The sequence below is a fragment of the Anas acuta genome, chromosome 1 (genome assembly GCF_963932015.1).
Source record: "Anas acuta chromosome 1, bAnaAcu1.1, whole genome shotgun sequence".
NCBI classification, from domain to species: Eukaryota; Metazoa; Chordata; class Aves; order Anseriformes; family Anatidae; genus Anas; species Anas acuta.
The window spans coordinates 151,927,063-151,941,058 of NC_088979.1; the positions used below are offsets into that span (position 1 = coordinate 151,927,063).

At 45.3% G+C, this 13,996-nt stretch overlaps 1 protein-coding gene across 21 annotated transcripts in view; it reads left to right on the forward strand.

Moving 5' to 3' along the window:
- TNRC6B (trinucleotide repeat containing adaptor 6B) overlaps positions 1-13,759 on the forward strand; it is a 141,087-nt gene extending 127,328 nt beyond the window's left edge. For all 21 annotated transcript variants that reach the window (XM_068666982.1, XM_068666891.1, XM_068666974.1 and 18 more), the window contains one exon: positions 500-13,759. In XM_068666982.1, coding sequence (XP_068523083.1) covers positions 500-890 — 391 coding nt within the window. In that variant the 3' untranslated portion in view covers positions 891-13,759. The remainder of the gene's footprint in view (positions 1-499) is intronic.
- The last annotated feature ends 237 nt before the right edge of the window (positions 13,760-13,996 follow it).

A 13,996-nucleotide genomic window follows, 5' to 3' on the forward strand; every position in this document is an offset into this window, starting at 1 on the left:
CAGGTCTTACGTTTCCTGTTACCTAAGCCTTTTGGAATTGACTGTGGCTCTGTTAAGTTCGGAAAATGTGAGAGGTCTTGAGACTATTTTTGGGGGGTGGTGGTAATAAGCACTAAAATTCACTGAAATCGTGTAAGCGAGGCTAATCTTATCTTGAACTTCCTGGGCTTTTCAGCCTTTTCTTGCTCTATGCTATTTGAAAGGTGGCATATGTGCATTTCCCATTTCAGCTACACTGCGTATGTACTTTCATTGTCCTCGCATTTATCTTCAGGGCCTTAGCTTAAATTTAGAACACTTTTGTTGCAGGCCTAACAATAGAGAATTTGATTTTTGCCCCTTATCAAATGGCTGACATTTTCTGTGCTCTTTCCATTGTGGCGAGCTGCTTTCTGCTTTGGTTTTGTCACCTAATAGCGTTCTTTCCGTGCCTTCTGAATCCCTACCTTGAACTTCCAGCTTTGTCTAATTATTTTTTTTCTCCCACCTGTCTTTCTAGGTGTGTGTTGGGAAACACTACCATCCTGGCTGAGTTTGCCACAGACGAAGAGGTTAGTCGCTTTCTGGCACAAGCTCAGCCCCCTACACCTGCAGCAACCCCAAGTGCACCCACGGCAGGCTGGCAATCCCTGGAGACGGGACAGAACCAGACAGATCCAGTTGGACCTGCTTTGAATCTCTTTGGTGGGTCAACAGGGCTTGGGCAGTGGAGCAGTGGTGGCGGCGGCGGCAGCAGTGGGGGCGATCTCACTGGCGCTTCATTGTGGGGGCCCCCAAACTATTCTTCAAGCTTGTGGGGGGTCCCGAGCGTAGAGGATCCACACAGAATGGGCAGCCCTGCTCCCTTACTACCTGGAGACCTTCTGGGAGGAGGGTCGGATTCAATCTGAACTTAGAACTTTCAACTCTGACCTCGTGACCTTTTTTGGAACAGCAGCAGCACTAACTTGACCTTTTCGTTTTTTTCAACTTGCAATAAATACATTTATAAAAGGAAAAAAGAAAACGGAGAGAGAAAAAAAGGTGGGTCATTGACAGACTGTCTGAGCACATAGTTGCCTCCCTTATATAACTTCAGTTTTTTCGTTTGGAATATGAATCCAAAAAGAGAACATATCACTCTTGAAATACTTGAATCATGAACGCCAACTTAGAAAGACAATGTGAAGCAAGTACACATACCATTTAAATCTAAACACAAAAAATTAAAAAAATTAGTTTCTAGTTTTTCACTTTTTCATGTTATACGGAAGTTGTTGCTAAGAAACATATATACTGAAAAAATAGCTTTTTAACTTTGTTTGCACTGGGTGTGTTTCCGTCCTTAGGTCTACCATGTTGGGTTGGGGCAGGGGTGGGATTCAAAAGAAAAAACGGGGTGGGGAGGGAGGGGAAGACTTGACGGAGCCTCACTTTAAAAACAAAAAAACAAAATAATAATTAAAAAATAAAAAAAATGAAAAAAATCAACAAAAAAAAACAAAACAGAAAACAAAACAAAAAAACCAACACTTTGTGATTGGCTGGTTGATAAGTACCAGTGTGTTCTGGCACATGTAACTGCCCACGTGTGCTTGTTTCTGTGTGAGTGCGTGTGCACATGTTCGTGTGTGTGCATTTTTTCTCTATATATATAATCTTGAAACGCTGCATTGCTGATGGTCTACGGGCTGGCTGGCCATCTGCGTGTCTTGCTTCAGAAAACAAGACAAGCACGGTGGAGTCCCTGTGGCTGAAGCAGAATCCAGTTGGGCTGGATTAAAATTTGTCAGTAGGTTTTTTTAAATTCATTTTAGCAGGGTGCTATCAAAAGTTTGCAGATCATACTGAGTGGGTAGTCGCTTCCTAGCCCTTGTTCTAACCCTGTGGTAGAGCGGAACACTGCCATATCCAAAGGATTTGGTGAGAGGGGAGCCAATGTTGTCTTTTGAGTAGCAGTGTATTTATTTATTTATGTCTGCATGTGGGGTTTTTGTACTGAGTGAACCCTAGAATGTTTGTTATATAATGCAAGCCATTTTTTTTTCTTCAGAAGAGGGGAGGAAAGAAGTCATTGCCATTTTTTGTGTGACAAAGACGAATGTTCTTATTCAGTCTCTTGCAAGCTTCAGTACCTTGAAAAAAAAAAAGACGAGCGTTTGTTTTTCTCCCCTGAATGCATAGACAAGCACCCACATTCATTCGCAAAGAATCCATCAAAACCCTGAAAGTCCAGCCCAACCAAATTAGCCTTTTAACTGATTCACTGCTTGTATTAACACTGACAAAAACGAAATCGTGTCAGCAAATCGCTGGCCGGCCTGCCTCATCTCCTGAAAGCACATGCAGCTAACTCCTTTCTGCGTCTTCACGGTGAGCGTTACCTGTGCCAGGCCTTGGTGTATTACAACGCCAGACCATCACTGACAGAAACGTTTACTTACGAATGTTCTTAAACCAGTGTGTACTTCAAACGTTTCCTTTTGTTTCTCTGTGTTGTGTTTTTTCCTGTGTACGTGGTTTTGCTTAGGGAGGTATATAACTAGCAAAGACTTTTTTTTTTTAAAGTATTGCACCTTTTTGTGTTTTTTTTGTTTTTACTTTTTCTGTACTGTTGCTTTTTAATTTCTGTATTTAAGGAAAGGTTTGGGTTTTTTTTTTTTGTGTTAGCATCAGTGTAAGTAGTACTCTGGGCAGGATAGGGGTAACCTATGTAATCCACAGTGATAGCCAGTGTGTGCGTGCATGTGTGCGCCGGGAACAAAACTTCCAAGACTGCTTGTTGGGAGGCGAGTTGCAGCAGCCTTGAAGGAGCATCCCTTTACACGAAGCCAGAAGTCTTTAGGAGGGGGGACTGGGAAAAAAGGGAAGAGAGATGCCGGTACTTTTTCCGTAAGCGCTAGCAGTCCCGCGCGGCGTTGTCTAGCTGTCATACTGTGTAACGAAGTGCCGACGTTGAGTACCAGCAGATACCTGTCCATTCCAACCCTCAGCGGGAGCAGTTCTCCGTTTTCATTGCCTGTCCGGGGGGGGAGAGGATAGGGGAGCCTCTTTCTTCAGCGTTTCATTGAAGGATACAACAGTGTCTAATACATTTAACTCTTCAGCTGGGTGGGGAGAAGCGAAGGCAGATGGGGGTGAGGTAGGGGTGTGTGTGTGCGTGCGTGTGCCTGTGCTGGGGCGGGGGGAAGGCCTAGGGAGTTCCGTGGCTTTTTTTTGAATTCGCCCTCTCTGTGTAAACCCAATGTCACGAGGAAGGCTGACTGAGGGAAATGCTGCATTCACACATGCCTGTAGATTCGTGTGCAAAGTGTTACGTGACAAAAAAAAAAAGTATGAGTAGGTTCGTATTCGCTTAGTCAACTGGAGCGTGCAGCATACTCCGGCCCCGTTTGGATATACTTTCCTATCACGTCTCCTCCTTCATCCCAGCGTGCACAAAGCAGCAAAAACCTTCTCTTCCAGCTCCCGCTAGCTCGCTGCCCCTCGCCTGCACGCATCCGCAAAGCTTCGCTTCCGATAGCCTCCGCTTGAAGCCCAGAGCAGGTGTCGAGCAGCCCAGTGCCAGCAGCACTTCCTAGCGAAGCGCCGTGGGCCCGAGGCGAGCAAGTGCCCGTCCTCGCCCGCGGTTTGCTCTCCGTGCTGGCTCATCGCTGTGCTCCACCCTCACTTCTCTCTCCCGGCCTGCCCTAAGGTCCCTTTTCCTGCACTTTGGGTTAGTTGAGTTCCTCGCGATAACTACGGTGAAAGCCGGGTGCTAGAGCCCCTCTTGTTTACAAGACGTAATGAGGGATTTGAAATATTTAAAAAAAAAAAAGAAAAAAAAAGAAAAAAAAAAAAGCTAAATTGTTCTTCCATTCTAAGCTTAAAGGGAAAAAAAAATTAAAACGTACAAAAAAAAAAAAGACCAAAAAGTGCATATATATATTTTAGATGAAGACTAACTCTGGGAGCATTTAACAGTGTTTTTGTTTTTATTTTAACATTTTATTTTCCTGCTTTAAATTTGCAAGCATTCTCAGGAATTCTAGGGTAGGAAGCCAGTTTTTTGAAGATGGTTTATTTAACCTTATCCTAGATAGATGGCTGTTTCTTGTTGATAAACTTTTACAAGTTCCTGAATCTTCAAAATGTTTGAAAGTTTTTACTTTAAAATAAAAATGCTAAAAAAAAATTAATAAAAAGAAAAAGTAAAAAAAAAAAAAAGTAAAAAAAAATATCTCCAAATGTTACTGTCAAGCGGGGGATCAAGGATTTGAGAGACTGTCTGAGTTGAAATAACGTCAAAACTTCTCAAGATTAGCAACAGCAAGCCGTTGTGGTCTGACGGTGGGGGAGAAGGAGGGTTCCCGTTCGCAGGGCCGTGTCGCTCACGCGGACACACGCAGTTGCATGGAGAAGAGAAGTGCGTGAATGGAAATCTTATCGCTTTGTTCCCTTTCGATTGAAACTAAACTATTCTTCCAAGCACCTTTTTCAAAGCGAAACTGTAAGCCGAGCAGAAGATGCAGTGTAGTGTAGCCGAAAGAGTCCTCGGTCAGGGGCGGCAGCAGGAAATAACACGATGGTGCTTCTTTAAACCACTTGTGAGTAGTGCTAAAGAAAACCAGTGCTGACAGAAAACCCAAGAATGAAGTAGTTGGAGCCTGCCTGTACAGCAAAGGCAGGCGATGCGGGAAAACTCCAGTGAAACATCCCGTAGAAATCGATTCCCCGTTTTCAGCTCTTCGCTCAGTTTTATTGCCCACTTGGAGATTTGCTGCTTGCTTTTCTTCACCCCCAGCCCGCCCCCCTGCCCCGATCTTTCTGGTTAGTTTTCCAGGAGGGGAAAAGCTGTTAAACCTCCTGCCTTCCTTCCCCCTGTTGCTGCTGGCTGTCAGGGCGTTTGGTCTTGATCCTGAGAGCCCGGTGCTGGGCCGGCTGCCTTCTGGCCCCCAGCCCCGAGGCTCGGGGGCTCTCGCTCCGCCTGATGTGGCCAGGCTGGAACCACAAAAACCGCGCTAGTGCCTTTTTCCACGCACCCGCATGCCCTACGGTAGGGGAAAGGGAGGGAAGGCGAGGCAGCGTAGAGTTGCTTAATGGAAATGTACCCGCTTTTAAAGAAAAAAAAAAAAAAAGAAGAAAAAAAAAAAAGCATGCTGCGTAAGCAGGTCGTGCGCCGAGTTACGTAACAGTAGTTAGGATTACTGTTTAAAAAAAGAAGTCAGATGCCAAATTTCTGTCCTCTCCGTATCAGTTGCCCAGTGGTTTCGTGTCGTGCTCTGTGTGCATATGAGTGTAGACGTCTGTGTCGATTCCAACGCATCAACTAATCTGGAGGAAAAAAATAATAAATGTATGGCAGGCCAGTAGAGGGGCGTTCATTTGGGAGTTGAAGATTATTTTTAGTTTTATTTTGTGATTTTTAAGGAGAGCAAATGAGCTTCTTTTTTTTTTTTTTAAGCCAGAGGCTGTGTTTTCATCAAACCGGCGGTGTCCTAAAAAAGCAGAAATGTAGGATTTTGTCAAAAAGAGCTCAGGAGCTTGGCAGTCACTTGGAAGTGAATTGGGACTGCTGAGGGGTTGCAGCCTGAAGCCTCGGTCACCTGCTGGGTCCAAACCCACTGCCATGCAGCACTCTGCTCCTCCGTGCCCTAAAGGCACAGGCCTGCGAATGATGGTGACCATCTCCCCAGTGATAGTTTTCCTGAATTGTTACAGCAAAGCCACGTTAATCTTAATGCTTTCCAGCTACAGGTGACAGTTCTGTTCCTCTCCGAATTACGTGTAGCTAACAGTGCTCAGTCCTGGCATCCCTAACCTCGGCCAAGGATTTCTGAGCACCCTGCTAACCAGACTTCGTATTTTTTTAATTTTCTGAAGCTACAGAGAACACTATCATTCTGTTCCTGGTATTGGTTCTCAAGATTACACCGTTTAGATATACTTTGCAGGTGGTTTCAGATTTCCTGCTTGTTTTGTTTTGAATCCTTCAGTGCTCCATCTTAGCAGTCTTTTAAACAAGGACCCATTTGGCACCGGTCTCCTGGCTCACCCCCCAGCCTGCAGCGTGCATCAAGCTGGGGCTTTTTTAACAGGCTTGACGTTTCCTCACTCCGTTTGACAATTTCATTTTAGCCATGATAACAAAGCCTAGCAAGCAAAAAACATACACGTAAAGAGGAACGGGTGCAGCTCAGCAACCTGTGTTGAGACCTCGGACACTTACTTTGGAAAGCAGGTTTAGTATGCACGTCGGAAGACCTGCCAGCTTTTTCCAGTGTTTTTGTACTTCCCTGGACACTTGGCCAGCAGTCTTGAGAGTGTTTTTTTTTGTTGTTGTTGCTGTTTTTTCCCAATCGCAGGCTGTCAGGGTTTTCTTACAAGTTTTTTATTTTGCTTCAGGTTAAGTGGTGTGCGTAGTGAGCAAGAATCTTAAACCAAGAGTGTTTTTCCTTTGCAATATAAACAAGATGTTTTCAACAAACTGGCTGGGATAACCACCTCAAAGATGAAATAACAACGGAACCTTTATATTAAGTTGTCTCTTTTTTTTTTTTTTTTTAACCTACCATTAACTTCTAAACATGTAGTCTTTTGAACTTTTTCCCTCATCTTTCCCTTCCTAAAAATGCTGCCACATCTTCCACTGTTTGTCTTGATAGTGCACCCAAGTAGTACTGTAGGGGGGTTGTTTTGTCGCTTCGTTCTTTAATTATGTTTACCTTTAAGGCTTCTGAATTTGTTCATGCGTATGCTTTTCCTTTTGACTTTAGGAGGAGTACTGTAGGTGTTTTCTGAGATACCCAATTTCGGTCAAGTCTAGTCTGGGAAACAGGGAGTGATCCTCGTGTAAATGAGTCCCACTGACCTGAAACCAGCGTGTGCTGCTCAAGGAAGGGCTCTTTGTGCAAGTAAACCTTAGCTGGACCGGGGTCCAGGTAGCAGCTGAGGACCTGTTACATTTCCAAAGCAGCAAAGGGATCAGTGTTGTATATCTCGCCTTCACTGTAGCTCCTGTGACCTTACCATCCAGGTTGCTCAAGTGGATTGAAGTGCTGGTTTTGTGGCAGATGGTTAGCATCTCAGGGTATGGGTCCCGATGGAGTAGAAGGTGATTTTTCTTCTCTCTGAAGAGGAGAGGTTCTCCAGGAACCCCCTGGTTCCCCCCAGGAGCAGCTTTCTTATCTGTAAGTGTGTGCGTGTATTTGTGGGCAGGAAAGTAATCCCGAGAAAGCTCAGTTGAAATGAATTCAGAAAAAAAAACAAACAAAAGCTGTTGAAATGCAACTTTGGTCCTGAATCTGAAACAACATATGCAGAATCTGTTGCTGTGACTAAATTGATTTTTTTGCACAAAATACCATTTCAGTTTTGTACCGTTTATCTGCTACAGTTTTGCAGTGTCACAAACCTTATTGCCTGATGCTGTTAGATCATATCAGTCATTCCTGCTGTGATCAAAACGCAGATGTCTGAAGTCCAAATCCTCTTCCTTTTCCTTCACCTCCCTTACGAGGCTCCTCAGTGCGGCAGAAGGGTGTTAGCAGTAATGGGGGAAAACGTCTAAAGCTTCCCTGCTGTGCTGAATTCACATCCCAACCTAAAATGCAAGCCCTGAACGATGCTGGAGTGGAGCTGTTGGTTGGCCTAGACAGCAGGAGCCTAACTGGAGATCTTTAGCAGTCCTGCTAGTTAGTGTCCCTCACGATGTTTGCCCCGAGTGTCCTGTCCCTGTAAATACCAGTGTTGATGAATTTTACCAAAGTTCCCCCGTGGTAGGTGATAGGAAACAGCCAGGTCCATCCCGTAGTAACTCTCCAAGCAGAGCTTTGTCTCCAGTAGGAGCCCAGGGTCCGTCTGTCTGCACTGCTGTGAAAACTGAGTCAGGGTCCTGTTAAAATAGAGCTCTCCGTTTCGTGGTGTGCGTGGAACTTTAAACCTTGTGCTGCAGTGACTAGAGCTTCTAATCCTTCTGTGAAAAGTGAGTTAAGGTTTCATCTGCGATACAAAAAAAAGCTCCTGAGGGTGTGGAGCCTGCTGTTAAAACTCGTCAGGCCCAGCTTCACCCATGGCACGCAGCAGCCGACATCCCTCCGCTTCCACGGTTGGCATGCGCGTTTTCATTGAGCTATGCAGGAAAGTTTCTCTCCGAAAATCCCCCAGGATCCTGCGCTACGTGAGCAAGCTCCTCACGAATCAAGTGCCCTCTGCAAAGAGCCATTTCCACCCCGTGTGTGCGTGTGGCAGTCGGGACTGGCGACATTCAGCAGCGTTAGGGCTCCTGGTAACTCGAGAGGGTTTTTGTGACTTGACTCCGACAGCCCTTCCGTACCTGAACACAGAGCACTCCGGGGAAGGGTTGGAGAGGGACAAACGCGTTGTGCCAGCCAGCATGAAGTATTTTTGCAGCAAACACTCTTGACTGTGGTGGACAGAGGGGAAGGGAAGAGATGGGAGAAGTTTGCCTGGGTGCGCAGTACGAGGAGGCGGTGCGTGGCGAGAAACATTTCCTTGAGCACAAAGCCTCACCTTGGGTGTCAGCGTGCGTTGTCGCGTTCACAGAACTCATTTCTTCAAGTTTTTAATCTGTTTTTGTTTGTTTGTTTTCTTAAACTGAGACAAAGTGGAAGCTTCAGTCAGAGCAGGTTGCACAGCTTGCTAGGATAGCTATTTTATGACATGGTTATGATATTACGTGCTTGCTTTCCCCTCCCTCTCCCTGCCAGATGCGGCTCACCCTTTCTATAGAAGGCGTCAAGTGTGGGTTTTTTTGTTTTGTTCTGGGGATGCGTGGAGAAAGAAGCAAAATGAAGTGAAAAATGCAAGCCAAGGTAGAACAGCCTTACTTTAGGGGGGTAGCCTTACAACAGAGCTTTATAGTGAGTGTGCTGTATTCCAAAATATGTAAGCCAAAAACAAAAAAAAAAAAGCATTCATTTATGCAAAAAAAAAAAATTAAAAAGAGGTGTTGGAAGACTTCTTTAATATGTACCTTCTAAAGGTAGCGTAAGGTCTCACCAAGTGATACGTTATTGTGATACTTCTTGCTGGGTCAGTAGGGACGGGTCGGGGTATAAGCGCTTAATGTTTTCCTCCTTCTGTGTTTTTACAAGCAGTAAGTTAAATGTGGTATTTATGAATGTGCCTTTGTGAGTATAGTGACTAATTGAGGAGACCGCTTGGGCTGGAGGGGAGACAATGGTCAATTTATTCTTTCAAGAGGTCAGACGTTGAGATTCCAGCCCACTGGTCCCTTTTTTTTTTTTGGCAAGCAGCATCCTTGGGCTGGTCTCTACACTGCACAATACGTATTCATCTGTGGTAGAGATCGGGGTGGGGGGCGAGGAGGGAGGCGGTGTGATGCACAGAAGCTGTTGGTAGTTTTAGGCTAGGCTGCCGTTGCAGGTTGAGTTTGTCCATGTACTACGTGGCTTCTCTTTACGTTGGTGTGCATGAGTGTGAGTGCGTGTGGCTTTATTTTTTTTGTAAGCACTGGAGAATTGAAACACAGTGATGTTTGAGACAAATTTATACATGTAGACAAGATAACGTTTTGTAGCTTCTGTTAAATAGTGGGTGCAGGCACACTTTTACCCTCTGTCCGTGTCCTGATAAGAGAAACAGGAGAATTTATTTTTTTCAACCCTTCAACTTCCAGCACACTTAATGTTGCCATTTAAATGAACAGGGTATTACACAAGAAGAAAAAAGAGTTTTTGAAATGGTGAGGTAGAAGTGTTTAAAAGGAAAAAAAAAGAAATCTGAAGTAATTTTTTGTTTCTTCGAAGCTGTTTGTAGCTAAACATGGGAATCTGCAGTGTCTCCTTCCATTTGTTTTTTTTTTCTAATAATTCACCTCTTCGTCCCACCCAAACCGAGGTGTACGAGATCAAGAGCTGTTGCTGTAGCCCCTCGCAATTCCCACCCTGAAAAGCAACTCCAGTGGGATCCCTCAGCTCTATTCAGGAAGACAAAGAGAGGAGAGACTCTGCAGTTTTCTTTGCTTCGCTCTCATTCCTCTCTAATGGCCTTGAAATGTATTATTATGCAAATGTGAATTTTGATACTGAACTTAAGAAGAGGTTGTTTGTTCTTTTTTCAAAAAAAAAAAAAAAAAAAGGTCCCATATGTGGTCAGCATTGCTTCTTTATTTTGTAAGTGAATTGTAAACTATGCATTCTGCAAAGGGGGCGTAGGGGACGAAGATAGCTTTGCTAAACTGTTCAGGAGTTTCTGTGTCCATGGTAGATCCGTTACCATTTGGGGGGTGGTGAAGTGATAACTTGGAAATAGACAGGAGTTCCCAAGAACTTCTCTTGGTTCAGAATTCGGCCCCTGGGCAGAGATTTGGGGAAACAAAGGTCGACTACAAAAGCAAATGGGCTCCAAAGCTGCTGCAGGATGGTGAATTGTAGCCATGCAGTGTTAACCCAGGGCCAGGAGGGTGACTGGGACACCAGCTCTCCCTGGGGAGCGATCCGCCGCCGCCTCCTGCGTTCTGGCCCCGGTCAAGCTCAGGAAAACACGGTGCCATAGGCACTGGCTTCTTTGGATTTACTACTCGCTTTCCATTACAACAGTCTTGCACTCTCCCAGGAGAATTGGGACGCAGCCGGGCCTTCCGTCTACACCCTCTTTTCCCTAAAATCCTCGTTGCTGCTGTTCCTGGCACAGCTATGGACAGGACGGTGGAGGTGGTCCTGGTGGTGCTGATCCAGGCACGACCGCGAGGGTTGCGTTTTTCAACATCGGCAGCGCGTGCAATTTTGGGGAACGTAGACTGATGTGTAGACAAGGCTCTGTTGAACAGAAAGATCATCTTTTTATCCATTGAGTGGTTGGTAGCATAACGGGCAAAAAAGGATTCACTTCCTCACATCTCCAAAACGCAGCCATTGTGTGAATTTCGTGCGTTCCTTGAAGCTCGCTGAGCTTCCAGGAGCGATCTCCTCAGAAAAGCGTAGATCTCGCTGCCCTCTTCATCATCTTCCTAGGGACCCTTTGTTGACTTGACTTTTTCCTTCGTCCATGGCGTACCATGGTACCTGCATTATCCTTGGCATTATCTTAGACGTAATACCATAAACCGAGAGGTTATCCTGCCTGTATTCAGTGTTTTCATGCAGCAGTTTTATTTGTGTTGACGTTCACAGTACTGTAATAAGTAAGAGACTTGATGATCGCTCTCGCATCTGCGCCTGCCTTGCAGATGTGATCTTATCAGGGTTCCACTCTGTCAGATTGCCTTCAACAACAACAAAAAGTTTAAAAAAAAGTGAAAAAAAAAATCTGAAGTTTCAACTCGCAAAAATACCTCGTGGTACATTTCCCCTTCTGACGTAACCATTTAAATCTTAACATCTTCTTCTAAACTTTATAGGTTTTCATTTCCATCTGTTGTCTCCTTTCTAAAAAGATGCTTGGAATAGTGGTTTTGAGCACAGGACCAGAAGCCTGGAACTCCTGACTTTGAACATTGGCCCTTATTCTTCCCTCTTTGGCCTTGGGCAAGTCATTGAACTTCTTTGCCTTTGTTTTTTCATTTGGAAAACAGGGGTGTTAATAATACCTACCTACCTCACAGGGGTTTTGTGAGGATCAAGTAGTACATGTTTGTAAAGTGCTTTAAAGACTAAAAGCATGATAGAAGTATTAAGAGTTCTTACAGCAAGGTAGCTCCGTTCTTTTTACATTGTTTGCTTGTGTGGAGGGAGAGAACCCACGACATTTTCTGTGATGAAGCCATTAGACACTCAGACCCTATGTGACAGAAGCTGATGGAGATTGTTACTCACGCTCCTCCTGTCTTTGTGCCAGTTTCCTCCTCCCGCTCTTCCTCGTGTCGTTACACCAGTTTTGCTCCAGGTCACACGTCTCTGGTCATACTTCTGGAGAAACTTTTGAACTTGAAGTACTTCGAGCTTGCTGCTTCTTTCACCAGATCTCCACGTTGGAATCCGTTCGTGTGCTTCTCCCTGCCTTCAAACAGAGTTTTTGCAATTTGCCATCCTCCACCGGGCGCATCTCCTCCTGCCGCCACGAAGGGGAGGCGGTGGCCTGGGGCTGCAGGACGGAGAGCCGTGCTGCTCCAGCAGCGAAGGGCACAGCAGCTTCCCGTGTCCTTCCCTCAGCTAACTTCTCACTGACACTTCAAGTACAGCATCTCTTTTTGCTCCACGGCAGAAGCCATCAGCTGCCAGCAAGATGTAGGAATAGGGAGCGATGGTCGCTGCTGCCCGCGCGCCTTCCAGCCTCCCGCAGCCTCTCCGGGAGCGTGGTGAGGAAGGGACCGAACCCAGCGGCTGTTGGGGAGCCTCTGCTGCTTCCTCCCCTCTCCAGCCCCGTGGTTGCCCTTTCTTCTTTCTGGATGTGCATCTCAGGGCTGTGCATTTGAGCCCTCATGCCTTTGGGCGTTGGGCCTTGGAGACATCAAGGGTTTCCGTGTCCGAAACCTCCCCGACGCTTCCCGGTCCTTTGTCCTGCGCTGCTCCCTGTGGCCTCAGGAACATCCCTGTTGCCAGATGCCACCTGCTCCATCTCTGCTCGTACTTGGGACGAAACACACAGCGGTCCTGCAGAGAAGGCAGCCGGAGCGATGCCCGTGGGGTTTACACACGCGGCCCTTGCGTTTCTGTCGCGGCCTGCGGGGCACGCGCGGAGCATCTGAGGCGCGAAGCTGCTTCTTTATCGTTCAGAAAACCGAACAAACGGCAGCACGGCTGCTGATGGCAACTCTGTAATGTTTACTCTGGAAGAAATGTTAGGTATTTTCCCCCAAAGAACCAAAAATTTTAAAAAAATATATATTAATGAAAGTAACCAAATGTAAACGTCCTGGAGGGAGGGAAGGGGAGGAGGAGAAGCAGTGACGGGGGAGCACTCTGGTCTATCCTGATCTCCGCCACTTGGCTGGAGATGCGAAATGCTGCTCTGAGTTCCACAAACATAAGGGATTATGTTTACAAAGGTAAATGCCTTCTACCTGTTCAGGAAACTGGCTCACGGTGGGCATCAGACGTCTGGCGAGCTTCTCCTCGTTGCCAGCGGGCAATGGGAGAAGGTTTGTGTCTGGAAGAGGAATGGAGAAATAGGTTAATTTCATCTAATCTTCGTAGTAAAGCAGTGCCACTTCCTCTCTTCTTCTTCAAAAAAAAAGACAAAAAACGAAGGGAGGAGGTTGCAGAACAAGAAACTCGGTGATGTCCAAACTGGCTGGATTAGAAAAGGCAGCTTTTCTACTTTGCACATAACTAGGTAACAGGAAGGTACAGCTCAAGTCCTCTTGCCTGAAACACTGTCCCCCAGAAGCAGACATTGTAATAATAAAACTAGTGGCTGTGTATATTGATGCTCTTCGCAAGTTACCTATAAGTGTTTGGTTTTTTTTTTTGATTTATTTTTTTTTTCTTATACTTGAAATAGCTTCCTTTTAACTAAACTCTCACCGGAGCTCTGGTTTCTCCCCTCCTTCTCCAGCATGTGCAGTAAAGCAAACAGACACAGGACAAACGGGGAGGACTTAGAGGAGATGCCGCAGTGTCTTGCATATAGCCAGGGTTCGTCTTAATTTCCATCCCGTACGCTCTCAGCTCTTTGAATTTCCTTTCCCGAGGGTTTTCCATGGACACAGAAACTCAGCACTTTACAAGGTGCTCTCGTATGGCTGGCTGCCCCCCCCCCCTTCTCCTCCTTTTCTATATTTTTATTTTACTTTTAGTATAGTGGTACTTAAAATCACTGGTTCACTTAAAAAGAAAAAGAAAAAAAAAAAAAAACAACCAACAATAAAATGTTTAAACTCTACTAATGTACAAATAAGCTGAAATGTTGCATTTTATGTGTATTTTTGCCATAGCAGGTACTGTATTTCTCATGCTGGATTTAGAAAAAAAAAAAAAAAAAAGAAAAAAAAGAGAAAAAAAATGAAAAAATGAAAAAACAAACAAAAAGGGTGATGTTTTATTGGAGTGTGACAAGAGTAATAAGGAATTAAGTCGTCGTCATTTCATTGAAACTGAGAGATGGTGTAATACAT